The sequence below is a fragment of the Chenopodium album genome, chromosome 21 (genome assembly GCF_948465745.1).
Source record: "Chenopodium album chromosome 21, dcCheAlbu1.1, whole genome shotgun sequence".
Taxonomy (NCBI): domain Eukaryota; kingdom Viridiplantae; phylum Streptophyta; class Magnoliopsida; order Caryophyllales; family Amaranthaceae; genus Chenopodium; species Chenopodium album.
In genome coordinates this window covers 39,024,999-39,043,231 of record NC_137854.1, presented here as the reverse complement: position 1 = coordinate 39,043,231, position 18,233 = coordinate 39,024,999, and the positions used below count along the sequence as shown (strand labels likewise).

At 32.6% G+C, this 18,233-nt stretch overlaps 2 protein-coding genes and 1 long non-coding RNA gene across 3 annotated transcripts; all 3 read left to right on the top strand.

Moving 5' to 3' along the window:
* Window positions 1-2,357: 2,357 nt before the first annotated feature.
* Window positions 2,358-6,073, top strand: LOC145601753 (zinc finger protein CONSTANS-LIKE 15-like). Its single transcript, XM_081657822.1, has 4 exons — window positions 2,358-3,571; window positions 4,968-5,171; window positions 5,438-5,700; window positions 5,813-6,073. The coding sequence occupies exons 1-4, from the start codon at window positions 2,456-2,458 to the stop codon at window positions 5,913-5,915; spliced, it is 1,686 nt and encodes a 561-aa protein (XP_081513948.1). The 5' UTR covers window positions 2,358-2,455; the 3' UTR covers window positions 5,916-6,073.
* Window positions 6,074-7,319: 1,246 nt separating this feature from the next.
* LOC145600106 (uncharacterized) lies at window positions 7,320-8,156 on the top strand. Its single transcript, XR_014104241.1, has 3 exons — window positions 7,320-7,425; window positions 7,532-7,650; window positions 7,759-8,156. It is a non-coding gene; the product is annotated as an uncharacterized LOC145600106 (long non-coding RNA).
* Window positions 8,157-14,470: 6,314 nt separating this feature from the next.
* Window positions 14,471-18,225, top strand: LOC145601118 (leucine-rich repeat protein 1-like). Its single transcript, XM_081657060.1, has 7 exons — window positions 14,471-14,692; window positions 14,855-14,987; window positions 15,730-15,801; window positions 16,954-17,097; window positions 17,390-17,461; window positions 17,543-17,614; window positions 17,728-18,225. The coding sequence occupies exons 1-7, from the start codon at window positions 14,617-14,619 to the stop codon at window positions 17,804-17,806; spliced, it is 648 nt and encodes a 215-aa protein (XP_081513186.1). The 5' UTR covers window positions 14,471-14,616; the 3' UTR covers window positions 17,807-18,225.
* Window positions 18,226-18,233: the final 8 nt, after the last annotated feature.

The following is an 18,233-nucleotide window of genomic DNA, read 5'->3' as shown; positions in this document are numbered from 1 at the left end:
TATCTTATTATTTTTATTTTATTCATTGTGTTATTTCTTTTAGAACCAGATGCCATTCCATGTGCTTTTTCTCTTTTGATATTTTCGCAATTATAATGTACAACTACTCGACCCTACGCATTATACACATAACATACGTACACATCATCATCACCGTCTTCTTTTAAATCTAAAAGTCACCTTTTCGATTTCATGACATGTATATTTATCAAGTTTTATTGTATCCTATACCGGAAGATCTTTAAGGAATGGAGGGAATATCAATACATCGCATTTTTAGCTGACATATCGTATCACATTTCTTTTCTTTTCTTTCAATTGATCTTGTACTTGTCATTTTTATCTACACTATTGAATAATTCATGAATGATTAAATGGGGTTCGACACTAAATTAAGGTCAAAGAAAAACCTGAATGAGCGACCTAATTCATGTGGTTATCTACATACTCTGTAAACATGTGGTTAAGAATCTGAAGAAAGAAAAGAAATTATCGACATTAGAGCACCTTCAATGAAAAGCTGATTTGACAATGATTAGCTGGCATGCCACATAAGCTTTATTTTAAGCTAATTACCATTGTACCTACTTTGAACTTTAATGGCTTGTTATTAGCTTACACTTTAAATGAATTTCACTTCCTTAATTAACATTTTACATTTCATTTTATTGATTCTATTTTTTGTTTTTGTAAGTTTTTCTCCAAGCAAACTAGCTAATTACATTTTCTCACTCCAATGGTCAAGCTAGTAACTAGGGATTATTTAATATTGCAAGCAAGTTCCTAACTATAACAATTGCAGTTGCTCTTAGAGTAGATCGAGTTAATACCTTATTTGTAAATGTTTTTCACAAGAGTATTGTTTGCAAATTGCAATCAATATAAAACTCTCCTAAAGAAAATCTTTGCTATATAAACAAAATGAATTTATGAATTTGTATACTTCATATATAATACATTTTTCAGCTTGTAAAATTCTAATATATATTTCAAAATTTTACACATTTGACTACATATCAATTAAAATGGCAAATTTTAGTCAAATTATCACCTCTAAAATTAGGAAAATAAAAGCAAGTGAATAGCTAGCTGAATAGATTACAAAGACTACAAACTAGGATCATTTGTTTAAGAATTCAGAATTAATCAGTGTGATTGAAAAGCATATTTCAGCCAACTTTCCTCAGTATTAGGATCAGTTCATGTCAAGTTGATAATTATTTCTAGTTATTTAGCCGAGTTAGGGGAAAAAAGAGGTACGGAGTACAATTATTATCACTTATCAACCATATCCATTATCAATAATGAACCGTATTATTGTGATTTGTGAGTGAAGAAATTGTATTCAAAATTTCAAATATAAATAAATGTATACACTTTTGTAAAAACTACTAATTTGATAATTTTGCTAGCTTAGTAAAATTATCACTTCATATCATTTTGTATGTAACTAAAAATTGAACAAAAGATTTCTCCTATTTAGGGCATGCTCTGATTTACTGAACTGAACTGAACTGAGCAAAATATTTTATGAGAGGTGGAAATAAGAAACTAAACTGAACTTAACTTAAGCTGAAGAGAACATGCCCTCAATCATTTTTGCCCAAGTACTTGTGAAAATTGTCACAATAAGTTATGATATATACTTATTAGATGCATCTCTTATGAAAAATTATATTCCTCCTCTTTATTTGCCAATTTAATGAAAGAAAAGAAGTGTTGATGATCAATGTTATGAAATCAACAAACTTAAAAGTCGCATAATTTTAAATTTAAAGAAATAAAGAAGATACTATATATCAAACATGATACTCCCTATGCACCCAATTATCCAAGTATGTCATACATAGTACACTCAAACTCACAATTTGTCTTGTTCATTTATATGCAATGAACTTTTTTTGGAGAAAAATACGCATTATGAACTTGAGTGTATCATAAAAACCGTTATTTATAGCATAAAAACCGTTATTTATAGCATAAACCTTTCCCGATCCTCCCGATAGAGTGTAAATAAAGATATACAAACGTACGTATATGTGTGAAAATGACACAATAGAATGGGAATGGTATGTGACATGTGAGTATAATGTGTCGTCTGTATGGCATTATTGACATAGAATGATAGAAACACAATCCATAGTCGATGATCCACCTCAGCCTTAAAAAGGTAAAGGTTTTATACGCAAATAAAAGAGTATTTGCATTTTGTAAAAAGGAAAGAAGCTTAAATTCAGATATTTATCTCTACACTAGAGATACTTACTCTTATAGCTTTTTTTTTGGTTCCCTCAAAATTCTCTTATATATCCCCCCCTTCCCCTTTCCCATCTCCTCTCCTTTTCTCTCCTCCCACATAACCCACCCTTTTATTCCTATTTCCTACTCTTCTTCATACCCAAATTTCTTCAAACTCCCCATTTAAATTTTTTTTAAAAAAAAACAAAAATTATAAATGAGAACATCATCAAAAGTAGGATTAGTGGGAGGAGAAGATATATTAAATCATGTAGATACAAATACAAACACAACTCAAAATCAAAATCAAACTCAAAATCCATTTATAAATTGTAATGACGGTAATAATAGTAATAACAATAATAATAGTCGTAGTAATAGTGATGATAAGTTGTGTGATTTTTGTAACCAACAAACGGCAGTTCTATACTGCCGCGCTGACTCCGCCAAGCTTTGCTTATTATGTGACCAACACGTCCACTCCGCCAACACCCTTTCCAAAAAACACGTCCGTAGTCTCCTTTGCGATGCTTGCGGGTCCCAACCCGCGACCGTCAAATGTCTCACCCACAACAACCTTTGCTTTTGTCAGGATTGCGACTGGGATCTCCACCGTTCAACCGCCAACCACGACCGTTCCGCCGCTACCGACGGCTTCTCCGGCTGCCCGACCGCCTCCGACCTCTCTTCTTTCCTCGGCTTCGATATCTCCACCAATAAAAACCAACTCAACAACAACAACAACAACAAATCAGTTGTTGAGGATGATGATCTGTTCGCTATGTTCATCGAGGGGGGTGACGTCACTCAAGATCCTTGGTCGGATTTAATGGTGCCAGCTCATCACAACAACCACCTAAATGTGGGCCCGACTTTTCCATGGGGGTTTGATGATAACGTTAATCATGATTTAGGGTTTGTTAATGGCTTAATCAAGAAATCTTCTAATGCGAAGAAACAACAGGCGGTGATTAAGCAGCTATTGCAGCTTCAACGACGTCGTCGAGATTCGTCTTGTGATGATGCTGATGAAGAGACTGATAATAACAATAATAATAACAGCAATAATAATCTTCTTGTTCCGGCTGTTGTTGCGAATAATGATGATTATATCTTACAATTACCGAATAATAATGATGGGATTAGTAATTATAATCTTATTCAAAATCAATTTCAATGTCAGCAGCAACAAGATGAAGAAGCTAATTTCTCATCTTTTATGGGTTTGAACACAAATATTAATATTATTAGTAATAATAATAATAATAATGTGGATGGTCCAACAGCTGGAAATGCGATGTGGGATGCTAGTCCCACCAATCCTACTACACAGGTTAGTTTTTAATTACTTTGTTATTTTTTTATGATTTTTTTTTTTGCTAATTAAAATTTGAGTTTGGTTTACTTTATAGATTGGTTATTGTATATTCAATTCATTAGGGAATTGTGCTGTTTGCCTCATTTGGAATGGTTACCTGAATTAGTAAGGATGATCTTTGATCTCTGTAGGTTTACCTGATTAAGTAATAATAGATCTGATTAAATAAGATTAATACACTTTATGTTCAGTAAACTTGCCTGAATTAGTAAGAATGCTTTTTATGTGTTTATGATGAGATTGAGCTCGGATTTTAGCTTAATTTATGACCTTTTTTAGAGTGAGAAGATATTGTTTAGCATTCAACTGTAATTTTCTTTGTCAAAAAAAAAAAACTGTAATTTTCGAGTACTAAAGCATTCATCTTAAACTGTAAATCAAGGAAGGAATTTTTAAAGTTATACCAAGTACATACATAATAGAAAGTTGCCCCTTTATTTTACTCTCATTGTTAGAATACTGAATTGGTATTGCCAAGTATGTACCATCTCGGTATCTCCTTCCATACAGAATAGTCACATACAACTATACAAGTATATTATTTTAGATTGTTCAGAAAAAGTTGTCACCTTTGCGAATATTAGAGTACATTAGTTTTTTGTGATTAGAATTTATGATGTGCCGTTTAGATAAATTGAGTTTTTAATGTGCTGTGCACCTTCATGAGTATCAGAGTACAGTAGTTTTTTGTGATTAGACTTCAAGTGTGAAAATTTTATAGTTGAGTTTGATCAAATTTAGTTTGTTGTCACCTTCACGAGTATTAGAGTGATAGAAGTTATTTAATTTGTGATTAAAATTCACAATGTGCCTGTTATATACAGAGTATATTGAATTTGATTAAATTTAGTTTGTTGTCACCTTCACGAGTATTAGAGTGATAGAAGTTATTTGTGATTAAAATTCACAATGTGCCTGTTATATACGGAGTATATTGAATTTGATTAACTTTAGTTTGTTGTCACCTTCGCGAGTATTAGAGTAATAGGAGTTGTTTGTGATTAGAATTTATGATGTTCCATTCACATAAATGAAAGCTTTTATATGTTGTCACCTTTGTGAGTATTAGATTATAGTAGCTGTTTGTGATTTGACTTAACAGTGTGCCACCTATACAAAATTGAGTTTGATACTTAGATTAGCTTTAGTTTGCTGTTGATCATCAGTTGCATCTCAGGAATCCTAAAGGATGCGATTATTTTTTGTAGCTATTGTAAAATGTTTTTAGGACATTTCTATTGGTTGTGTTGGTGTTACGCTTCTGCTTGCTAACTTGATAAGTGTGCATATTACATTGTTGTTCATTACTCAATTTCTCAAGTGAATAACCATGTGTATTTTCACTCAGAAGATATGGGATTTCAACTCAGGAAGAATGAGAGATCATGAAGAATCTGGAAGATTAGATGGTGGCTACCGTGAAAGTGATGTGGGATTTATGATCAACAGCTATAACTCACTTCTACAAGATACTGGTTTGGCAAATTCAAAGATCCTAGGGGACATGTATGACATGAACTCCTCCACCACTCCAGATGATATCCGAATTTTTAATGTAAGTCATCCCCTTCTGGACTGCAGTTACTAGGTTCATTGTATAGCCATTTCAAAGTCACTGCGTTTTTTTTAAACTTATATGCTTCAGCTTTCTTAAAAAACATTATCCTTCTCTGTGAAATTCTATATGATAAATCTATTATTTTTTGATCCTGCATTCGTTGTTAGTGTTTTAGGAGATTTTTTTTATCTGTATTAATTAGCTATATAATACTATTAATTGTTTAATTGTGATGTTACTGAAATTGTGATTTGTCACTACAGAGTAACATGCAGAATTCAGCAGCAAGCCAGGGCCCAGCAACATCAGAGAGCAATAACATGCCTATCATAAGGCCATCTTCAGGTTCAGTTTTTGGTAAACCTAAAAGTGTTGGCTCCACAGATATTCACTTTATGGAGGATTCTGTGTTTCTTGGAGGCGATAACGCACTAAATGCAGTCAGAACAGAGGCTGACATGGAAATGCTGGCACAGAATAGAGGCAATGCCATGCAACGTTACAAGGAGAAGAAGAAAACAAGAAGGTACATTTTGTACATGTTTACCTGTCATTTATTTTTCTCGTTTTTTAGACGTTTAATTTGGCCTGGCTGTCTGTGCATCCCTTTAATAACTCTGATTTTCCTGAATGAATAGATATGAGAAGCATATACGTTATGAGTCAAGAAAGGCAAGGGCTGATACGCGAAAAAGAGTGAAAGGACGATTTGTGAAGATCAACGGTGCTCCATCTGGTTGAAACAAGTCTGTGCTGTGTAAATATTTTGATTTTGCAGTGGAGATCTATTTTTTTCTTCCATTTTTGAAATCAGTTTTGTCTACTACATCATTCTCTATGCGATTGTTGCTTCTAGCATAGAATGATGACATTTCAGATGAGATTTTTAGTTTATGTAACTCCCATACCGGCCATGTAATAGCTGTAAAAAAATAAATAAAATAAAAAATTATGATGAGGAAGAATTAGGGAAGTCATTGCTAAGAACAGTAGAATTTGAATAACCAAAATTACTTCTGTTGAATGACTTGTATGAAATTTTGATCATAGTAATGCTTTCCTTTCAAGTGGAAGTTCCTATGGAATACTTTTTTTTTTTTTTTTTTTTTTTTTTGGGTGAAATCCTATGAAATACATTATTGAAACACCTGTTTGCTGCTTTCCAAGCCAATAGCGCGTCCAAGTTTTCACTTTTCAGGTAACTTGGATACTTGTAGTCGAGTTTTAGTAGCATAGCTTTTCTCCCTGGGTGTGCTGAGTACAAAGATATGATGCTGTTCTACCATACTGGTAAGCATGACTTGAATATTTCTTTTTCATTCCTTTGATGTCAGAAGCAACGTGGACAAAAAAAAAAAAAAAAAAAAAAAAGGAAATGGTCTGATAATATAAACTGAAACTTTGCATCTGGCTAAACTGGAGAATGCATCTTAGAATTATCATGGTTTTCAACAACCTTATAATACATTATCATTTGAGAAACCCTAGCTGTAAGAATTCTATTCGGTGTAGTTAATTCAGTATATTTTTGACTAGTATGGAATGTTTTTATAAACAATCAGCTCAGCTGCATGGGAGAAAATTTTCTTATCTGAAGATACAGCAGAGAGAGACATGACAGAGATTAATTTGCCTGTGTATTTCTTGACTCTTCTCTGCATTTTGTTAAGATTTTGACTCGAGTTTCTTGTCGAATGAGATGTTTCTTATGCCTGATAATTGGTCTGTGCGTATCTGGTGGATTAACCAATGGTAAAGGCTTTACTGTCAACAGGGACTTGGTATTTGCTGTTAGCTTGCTTTTCTGTACTATTCTTGAAGTATAAGTCAGAAAAACTGACTGTTCAAAGAAGAGTAAAGATTGTAACTATGTCAACTTATAGTACTAGCTACTAATTAATCAAACAAGTTATTAGACACTCAGCAGCCCCGGTATTTGCCAGAAGCACATGCAGATTTCAGGGCCTCCTTTTATCAAATTAAGGGTTAATTTGCTTCCAAAGTTTCTGTTTTTACTTCTGCTTGCAGTCTCCATCGCCATCGTTGCTGTGAATGGCAACAATGAAGGTATGCCCAATAGAACTCACCCTCTAAATAGCACAAATATGAGCTTAAGTCAGAAGAATTAACTTTTAAATTCAACAGGTAATGCACTTGCTAATTGGAGGCCAATTGCTTAATGAGCCAAACAACATGCTGCATATTTGGGGTGCTACCCTGGTAAATGGACTATAGGGAACCCTATCACCTGGTCTGTCGCTGTTGACTAATATTCAGTACTTATAAGCATAAAGCACCCGCTTTTCTGTGCAGTCTCTTGATAATATTTTGATGTAATTTGTGGATTGATTTGCCAGGGAAATGTATGGAAACAACCTCACTGAATAAACAAGCCTGATGAACTTGGATATTTACACTAATTGATTTCAGAACTCATTACATCGGTTCTTGGCATCTGAAAGTCATTGCGGTACCTGTAAGTATCTCTTGATCACTATAAACCTCGTCTATTTTAAGAATTTCATAAATCGCCGACAGTGCTGTATAGGCAACACTAAATTCAACTCAATGGCCTAACCTGCAGATGGATAATGGCTTTTCATAGTCCATACTGAAAGCTTGTACTACATTGAAATATACCGTTAATTGGGAAGGCGTACTAGATTGCTAGTTCTGGTCATGCATGATTAATTGATTACTGTGGACATTGACTATTGCTTCCATTTATCTTGAACTGACTTGAAGTCTTGTAGAGTTGGTAGATATCCAGTTAACCAACATCATACAAGACCCAAGAGCTTGCATACGGTAACGGTCCAACTCGAAGACTGGCTACACTGAAGCAATGCCATGGATCAAACAACATCCTTGTATATGAAATTATGAAATACTGGATTAGCCAATATGAATAAAACAATGGCATATTTTTGTCTTTAAAGGAAAAACAGGTTAAACACTAAACAGTTGCACACTTATATGATTTCCACAATAATAAAAACCCTGTGGATTGGGCCTTTACGGCTTTACTCAATGGAAATATAAACCGTCTTATGGTATCTGGGCCTTTTTGTCTTTGTCACAGGCTGATTGGAAATTTGGACCACAGCTCTTAGCCCATTTGAAACTGCAGCAAACTATACGAGTAATAAAATGCTTCAAATTAATTTTCTCCTAGTGCTCTCTTCTACAGTAGTAATTTAGGCTATGTTTACTACATCTTATTTAAGTACCCAGATCAGATCTAAAAAATAAGTTCATATAAGTTAGATCAGGAAAAAAAAAAGTTTACATCATATTTATTGGTTTTTTTATGTGCTATTGATATCCTTAATTTTGTAATAATAAAAATTATGAAAACTACATATGTGAAAAATATGCATTAATACAAATCTAATACTCGTAAGACCTCATTTAACACTACTCCGTGCAATTTTTCCTTGAGTTAGCGTACAAATAAAGTCAAAAATTAGCCAAATCAACCATCAATCAAAACGGCTTGTGTATTCATTTTCTTTTCTTTTTTTTTTTTTTTTGTTTGTCAAAGTGTCAAGACAGCCAGCTTCCTACAAATGTATTGAAATTGTGATCATGCATTTCCCCACAATATAAAGAATAACAGATACCATTTTCAAAATTTTATACGAAGTAATATCAAAATCCTGCAACACATGAGACTATAGTAGGACACTATGTATTTTGTAAGAGCACTCACATCAGTGAGCATTTTTTTGCTCATGAGCAAAAATGGTGAGCAAATTTGGTAGAAATGGTACTACATCAATGAGGAAAATGAAAAATGCTCATGAGCATTTTAGAATTTGCTCATAGGATGAGCAAATTTCATGATGAATAGTAATCTCGTGGGCCCCAACATTCATCCAAAATTGATGAGCAAAAATGGTATAAATGTTACTACATCAATGAGCAAAATAAAATATGCTCATGAGCAATTCAATTATTTTTTGATCACTAGTAGGATAAAATTTCCTTACCAAAAATGCTCATGAGCAAATTGGTTGGGAAGAGAGATAAAGTGGCTAGAGAGAGAATGAGCAAATTTTTTTTTGCTCACTAATATGAGTGCTTTAAGGCCTTAGCTAAACTTTTATTCTTACATGTCTTAAAAAGAAATGGAAGAATGTAGAAGGTCAAAGCACCAACACAACAAAAAATGCACGGGCAGAGGCAAAAAAAAATGGAAACAAAACATAAAATGAGGGAATATCACTTTAGACTTCACTACAAAAAGCAAATGCACTTCCAATTTCAAATTCTATTTCTCGTTGGATAATTTGCTGCAATTTGGTTTACCTTTACATTGAACAAATGGGTCATTAACTCATCATGAATTTGAATCTAATATTACGGAGTATTAAAGATTTGTCCTTGACTTTTATTATTCCTCTATAATCTTCATTTTATATATGTTGGATAGGCTAATTATATGCTTTTATGCATATTCTTTTTCATGTCTATGGAGCTTTGACTTATCATTTGTCACAATCATCAACATTACTCGTAGTATATAAGACAAATAAATGCACTTAATCAAGTTGAGCTACAAATTTTATAACTATATTTTCATTTTTGATGTTGTTGGGTATATGATTAGATTTCATAAACTAAAGTCTAAGATTATTTTCAATGATTGTAGCTAGAGATTTTACTGTAATATTTAAAAGTTCTTGCTTACTAATTGGAGCTAAAATATGAAATTGGTTTGGGCAAGTTAATTTGCTTGAGATAAAAAAAAAAATATGAAATTGGTAAATTTAAATGGCTAGTTTTTTTAAAAAAGAGGAGGCTCATATAATAGCAATTAAACTAGTGGATAGCAAACCATTGATGCACAAAAAAAGGGGTATAACTTGTTCTTGGAGATGCTCTCGGTTCACTTAAGAGTTAGATATCTATTTAAAGCCATTTGACTTTTATCTCTAAAACTCGTCAAATAACCCTAGATAAGACAAGTAAATGAAGGTACAAAAAGAATTATTAAATGGGTGAGAAAATGTTTACTGAGGTTTGGGAGAGGATATAATCACTAAGGGCTTTTTCTGATTGATTGAACTGAACTAAATAGAACTGAACTGCATATTTTATGAGAGAAGGATATTAAAAACTGAACTGAAAATAATTTGAAGAGATTAGGTCCTAAACCTTTGTTACTCATTGGCTAAGTGAATAAATTTGGACATGGATCTACTTGCCAATGCATAATTAAAGGGTTAAGAGTTTTTCTTGTTAACAATGATTTTTAATATCAATAATACAAGTAGAATCATCAAATTTAGCTCACATTACCAAAATAATACACCTAAGTTCTAGTTCAAATTTTCCCTCCCTACATCGAAGCTTATAAGATAAATGATAAAGTTTACTAAAGTACAAGTACAAATGAACTTACACATTCGTGGCGCGAAAGTTGCATGAAATGAGCAATGATGAACTATGGACAAAAGCTTAGCTCAATCGTGCAAAGGTAATTATACACTTGATGGTGATCTTATATAGAAAACTTTTTGGTTTGAAGAAGGTAAACTTTCCAGTGATTATAAATTTGTAATGCAACTTTAACTTTGCCTCTTTCAAATTGATCAAAATTCAAAACTTTGATTGGAGCAACACAAGAAACACAAAAGAAAAAGAAAACTTTATTTTTGATTTTTTTGTTCATATAGTGCGTTATGGCTTAGTCAAGTCACCTCTTTTGAGGAACAAATTCTTTAGATGGTCAAACTAATTTCGTATTTTCCATTAGTTGACCCACCATCTTCTCATTGTAATTTGTCTGCTCCGGAAGAAAGTGCAATCTTTTTTCATAAAAGAACATAATAATAAAATTAAAGTGAACATATGAAATGTAATGCAACATTATAACTTTATAATAAGGTCAGACAAATGTTGATCAAGGGGACGGTGTTAATTAGAATAAGAACATTAAAAGACGAGTTTCACATGCACTCCATCATCTTTTTGCACTTGCTAGAGGTGCCCACATCTTGGCCAAGGAAGGGTCGTCTTGTTAGCCCTAATTCTATGTGGACTGGCTTAGGGTCGGGTTCGGTTAGAGTAAAGCTGAACGATAGGTTTCACATGCAATAAATATATAAATTGTATATTATAATTGATAATATGTTTCAAAATAATCTAAAGTATATAAATTTAAAGTCAGCTCTTTATAAAGTTGACTTTTATGTGATTTAGGATGACTAAAAATGTTTTTAACAACTGCCTAACAAATGATGTCACAAAGTATATCAAATGAGTCAATTTTAATTATTGGTTGAATGGGATTTAAGTGTTGAAATTCAATATACTCACAGGAAGCACAAAACTCGATCTCAACACTTTATTCGCTAGAAATAATAGAAAAAAGGGTGTTTTCAATATATGACACTAATTGACATCCTGGGTGGACAATTCTCTAAATTTATGTAAAATCCATTTATTTCATGGGACGTACTACATATATCACCATCCTCAAACCATTGTGACTTTATAAATTAACAATATTTTACAATACAAATGATAAATGAAAAAACATAAAATTCTAAGCACCCTTTAAGAGCGAGGGTCTTTCGTAAGAATAAGAACAAATATACAAACTATGTTGTCAATGTTGATGCCTTTTTTATCACTATCTTGGGAAGAATATATCCACGAGTTATCTTGTAATACTAAATGTCATATGTAAATATATGTTGTGTCTTGTAGTTATATTTAATTACACTAACCTCAAATTCTGAATTGAAATGCCATAGAATAATCCTTCTTTTAACTTGACTTGTTTAACATGCTAAGGAACCAAATTAAAGGGTATACTACTGTTCCCTATGTCATATAGCTAGGCATATGCGATATGCCATATAGTGCCAAAGGACAAGAAAAGGACTACTAAATACTCCAAAAATAAAATTATCTACTTTAAAAAAAAAAAGTTATTTATACGAGTATATAAGTACTCCTACTCCTTTTTTTTTTTTTTTTTTTTTTTTTAAAGGTTAAAATAAATAAGTGATGGGCATAGAAAGTGTTGTTTAATGTGTTGTACGTTGTTTTTGTACCAACTCTTTCATGGACTGGTCTCCCTTGTTCCACCAAGTACGTACCATGCATATCTTCTTCCTGACGTGTTTTAATTTCTTTAACAACCTCAGTTTTTCAAATGGTGTGTATAAAGTTGCATCAAGAGACAACCAATTTTATTGTCAGCCTTTAAACAGGTTTCATGTCCATTATTCCTAACCGAGTTTTTTCAACTACTTATACAGTTCATCTCATTATTAGCCTAATTCGTCCAATAATCATGTTAAGGGTCTTTTCTGATTGACTAAACTTAGCTGAACTGAACAACTGAGCTAAACTGAACTGAACAACTAAGCTGAACTGAATATTTTATGAGAGAAAGAAATTAATAACTGAACTGAACTGAAAATAATCCGAAAAGAACAGACCCTAAGTCACCATAATAAAATTGTTATTTGTTTTAGAGGTAGAAAAGACTCGTATTTTTTTAAAAGAAAAATCAAAAGAGATGAATTCATTCTAAATAGGACAACTTAGCCAAGGATGGAAAAGTGATTTATGATGGGATCATGTTTTATTGTTTGATGAATGACTAAGGATCTGTTCTGATTTACTGACTGAGCTGCACTGAGCCGAACTGAATTGTTTATGAGAGAAGAAAATTAAGAACTGAACTGAAATTAAGTTAGAACAGGTCGTAAAGGGAAAGGGAATTGGAAAGATTTGGTTTGGAAATGAAATCCCATTTTCTCCCTTCCCTCATCTCCCTTTCTTTTCTTTATCGTTCTTCCCTCTCCTCCTTTTCCTTTTACAATATAACACTACGTATATAAGAGATAATGTATGAATTTCTCATAGGTTTGGATCGTTTTCTTAGTTTAATCTATCAATAGTCCATTTTAACTCCGATCTCATACAATTCATTTAATTTGTCACCTATAGGCTATTAAGTAACACCTTGAATCTTATTATGTCCCTAGATGGATGTTAAGCTCATAGAGTTTTTATAACACTTCATGATTTCACTGATAAACCAATCCTATAATTATAATCACCCTTAGTTGAGAGAAGTAAAAAAAGCCTAAGTTTAGTACATAAAGTTACTTCACTTTAGTAATAATGGACAAATAAAGACTAAGAAGTCAATAGATCATAAATTGGGTCATGAATTATGAATCATGGAAAAACTTGATTACTTAATAGTCAATTCAATAGCCATAAATTGGGTCAATGATACCAATTGCACGAATTATTAACCAGGAGTCATTAACCAAATACACAAGTCATTGACCAAGAGTATAATTGAAATGGTACCTTCTAAATATGTGGTTGATTATGTATCACCTAAATGACCTAATGCATCTTTTCAATAACACCATATACATATTGCTAGAATGATGTAATTTTATAACATTTCAATAGAGCCTACAATTAAGTTTGAAACTTAATGAAGCCAACACTCCAACCTTTTACGGTTTTACCACAACTAAAACAATTGAGAAGCACAAACCACCATTACAAATTTACAAGCTAAGCTACATATTCTTAAACCCATGATAATTATTGAAATATTCTATCCATGTTTGAAAGCCTCAAATGATAACTAATCTTTTATATTTTGAAAGTAACTTCTTTAAGCATTATGCATTTAAAAAATAGCGCTAATAACAATCATTTTGAAAGTACAATTAAAAAAAAAAACCTTCGTACATATTATTCTATTAATAGTTTGTTAATGTTTTATACTGATAAATTTAAAAGTATCATTGTGAGAGGGAAAAATAGCTCAAGTGGTTAGAGATTTCCTCCCAGTTCTAAGAGATCGTGGGATCAATTTTCATCCCTGCCCTTGTGGCTTTCTAAACACCAAAAAAAAATGTCATTTAAAAGTCTCTTAAAGTCTAAGACGACGATACCTGAATTATATATTTGTTGTGGCTCTTTTCACGTTACTAAAAATACTCGTCATGACAATCTAACCCTACTTGAGCATCACTAAGGGCATGTTCTCTTATGAATTCAGTTCAGTTCAGTTCAGCTCAGTTCAGTTCAGTTCAGTTCAGCTCAGCTCAGTTCAGTTCAGTTCAGTCAATGAGAACAGGCCCTAAGGCTCTAATACAACTTATACAAGTATTGGGGATTTGGGGTGTATTACTTACCAATTTACCACCACTTGCACTTAATAAAGGTAAAAAAGAGCAAATCCGATGTGATTATGTTTATGGGCTCTATAAAATGCTCCTCAGTGTATATAAATAAATAATTAACGAACCCCAAAATCACACACAACACACAAACACTCTCACTGAACCCCAACCCACCAAACTTACATTCTTGTCTCTCTCTCTTTTTCTCTCTCCTCTCCCACACAATCAACGTGATTTCAAAAACTGCACCTTCAACTTTTATAACAATGGAGATTCATGCTCTAATTTTCTTTCCCATTACTTTCCTTTCAATTTTATCAACTGTTCATGCTAATTTAGAAGGTATATTTTGCGCTTTCATTTCTGGGTTTAATTTCTAATCAAACATTAAGTTTATTTCTTAATTCTAATTAAAGAAATAACAAATAAACTAAATAAAGTTTCTTTTTAGTAGTATTTTTTTGGTGGGTTTATAATTTTAAAAATGTTGATGTAAATTTACAGGGGATGCTCTGTATGCTCTGAGAAGGTCAGTAATTGACCCGGGAAATGTGTTGCAGAGTTGGGATCCGACCCTTGTTGACCCATGTACTTGGTTTCATGTTACCTGTGACCATCATAATCGGGTCACCCGCCTGTAATTTCTCTCTGTCTCTCTTTACTTTGCATCTTCCTATACTCCTTACGTCTCTAAATGTTCTTCGTGTTTTAAATTTTTTTTCTTCGTGTTTAAATTTTTCCGTGGGCGATAATCACCGGCAAAACAGGGATAACTTTTAGAAACGAGAGGGGGAGAGTAGCTAGTCATTACGTTAAATTTATGCTTAAGTTTGATTAATTTTCTGTAACTGGAGTTTTGGACCCATATCTCAACAACATATGCCGTGTTTTGTGTTGATTCATGTATACAGTTGGTAAAAAAAAAAAAAAAAAATCATGAATGACAAAAACATTTAATTTACTCTTGAAATTTGTTTAAATTTATAAAATCATGACAAAAACACACTAATTACACCGATTTGCGCGTGTTTTTGTCATGAATTCCCAACTTTATACATTTTTCAAGAGTAAATTCAATGCTTATATATAGCCCTAAGGGCTATGTATAGCATTACCCATAAAAAAATAATAATAATAATAATAATAATAATAATAATAATAATAATAATAATAAAAAGAGGCCATTACAGACTAATACTAGCTGATTACCTGAATTGGTATTAATTTCAAAATGAATGACAAAATCACGCGTCATTGGGTGTAACTAATGATTTATTTAGCTTACTCCGTACTATTTTCGCTTTTAGCCATATACGGAGTATCATTTTCCTATAATTTGCAAATAAAATGTTAATTAGTGTAAAATTATTTTATAACAGGGATCTTGGAAATGCAAAGTTATCAGGAAAATTAGTTCCAGAGTTGGGAAAGCTTGAGCACCTTCAATACTTGTAAGTTTTTTATTTTTCAGCAATAAGTACTGTCTTAATATGACAAGTAATCTAGTTGACCTTTGTATTTAATTAAATTCAATCAATTACAGACTTTACAGTATAGCTATCTAGTACTATCTACCTATCTATATTTTGGACATTAAATGATTTTATAATTCTCTGCTATTTATTCTCATTAAATTCTCCTAAGTTGTATTCTTAGTGATATGAGTAGATCGAGTAGTTCCTGTTTCAACTGTCTATTTATTTATTGCATCTGAACTTGACTTGTGAGCTCTCTTGCTGCATTCATGCTCACCTCCTTATTGTCATAAAGTAGTTTTTTAAAATTTTTTGAAAACTTTCTTTTATTATGTTCTTTTAAGTTCACCCCTTTAATTTTTGTCTAAAGATCTTAAAGGAAATTTACTTCTTTAATACTCCCTCCGTCCCAAAAAGAACGACCCATTTGGTCAAAACTTTGTTCCAAAAAGAATGACCCATTTGCATTAAAACACCCACCAATTTGCTACAATATTTGTGCAAAATTAGCTTCCCCATATAAAAATTTGATTTTCTATGTTATTTTATTACTTTCTCTCTCTATTTTTTTACATACCCCATGTAAATTTATTTTTCCAATATACCTTTTACTTCTTTTTACTTAACTTCCTTAATACCCGCGTAATCAACCCAAATGGGTCGTTTTTTTTGGGACGAAGGGAGTATTATTGAGTCTCAAGAAATTATGTTGTTGCTGTATCGGATGCTATGAGAATCAATTTTAGTCTTTAAGGGCGAGTTTATGTAATTTGGATGAATGAAATAGTTAATTCACTCTTAGAGATGTTATTGACTATAGATGTGCACTAGTCTTGTACTCACTTGAACTTGGAATTATTTTCTGCTTTATTTATTACGAACGAAACTAATGACAAAACATGACTAATGTTATTTCACTATCAGTTTGATATGTGGTTGTGGATGGAATTTGAACCTACCCACCACCCATAAGTTGAGCACAGTAAAATGTTGGACCAGTTTCTTGATAATTTGAGGCTCCACTATGTTGATTAGTACTCTAAGTTGATGCTGAGACAGGTAGCAATTAGTACGTCATTATGGATGATTAATTAATTGAATGACTAAACTTTGGTGCTGTTTTGTCAGGGAACTGTACACGAACAACTTTGTAGGCCAGATACCAAAGGAGCTTGGTGGGTTAAAGAGCCTTGTGAGCTTAGATCTGTTTCACAATAATCTTACCGGTCCAATTCCTTCGTCGCTGTCTAAGCTCTCCAACCTTAAATTCCTGTAAGCATTGAAATTACTGTTAATGAGCTTCTTTCATCTATATAACTGTTTTATTTACCTAAGATGGCAATTGAAATTTAATGTAACCAAGGAACCATCTTTATTGTATATCTTCATGCAAACACAAGCATGAGATGCGTGTTTGGAGGTTCTATCAAAGTTGCAGCATAAAATAACGATCATTATGCTGCACACGGTTTGACATGAATCAAGTGATCCATTTTAACATTGTTGTCGTATTTTTTTTTAATGATATTAAGCTGCTTTTAATGATGGCTCTTCATGTATGCAGACGATTGAACAACAACAATCTGACAGGAAGAATTCCCAGAGAGCTTACCAAGCTTGGAAACCTTAAGATCCTGTATGCCTCTCAATAATACACTTTGTATTACCTCTTTAAGGGGAAAAACTGTATTCTCACAATCTTTATTTGATACTGCAGAAATGTGTCAAACAATAACTTGTGTGGTACCTTTCCAACAGCTGGTTCCTTCTCTAAGTTCACAGAAGAGAGGTGATCACAATTTACATTATTCTAACTTTAAGGCGCTAATCTCAAATACTGTATTTTACCTGATAGAGTCTAGACTGACTAAAAGTTCTGTTTTCCTGCTGTGTCTATTGCAGTTTTGTGAACAATCCTAGGATAGAAGGACCGGAATTGATTGGGTTTGTGCGATACGACTCCAGCAAAGAATGTTACTGAAATTTGAAAGAGGCGCAAGATTACTTGGCAAAAACAGCGATTATGTAATAGGAATATCTGATAATTAACATTATACTGCATCAAAAAGGGAGAACAACAGGCTATAGTCCTTGGGATTCTCTGTCTGATGTTACGACAGAGACTCGAATGTTGGATGAATCCTTATTTTGAGTTCGGTTTTGTCCCCAAATGTATCATATCTATAAACCCTCAGAACTACTAGTACTTGTTTTGTAACTGGTTTAATTCCTTTGTAAGGAAAGCTTATTGTGGAGGTAGATTATTTGGTTGGAACCTCTCGGAAATTGCTTGTTTCCGTATCTTCTGTAATGTCGGATGCATCATGCATGAATTGACTTCTTTGTGGAAATGTCGAAAGACTAATGAAGCACAGTAGTCATTGTAACTCTTTAAGTAAATTGTTTGT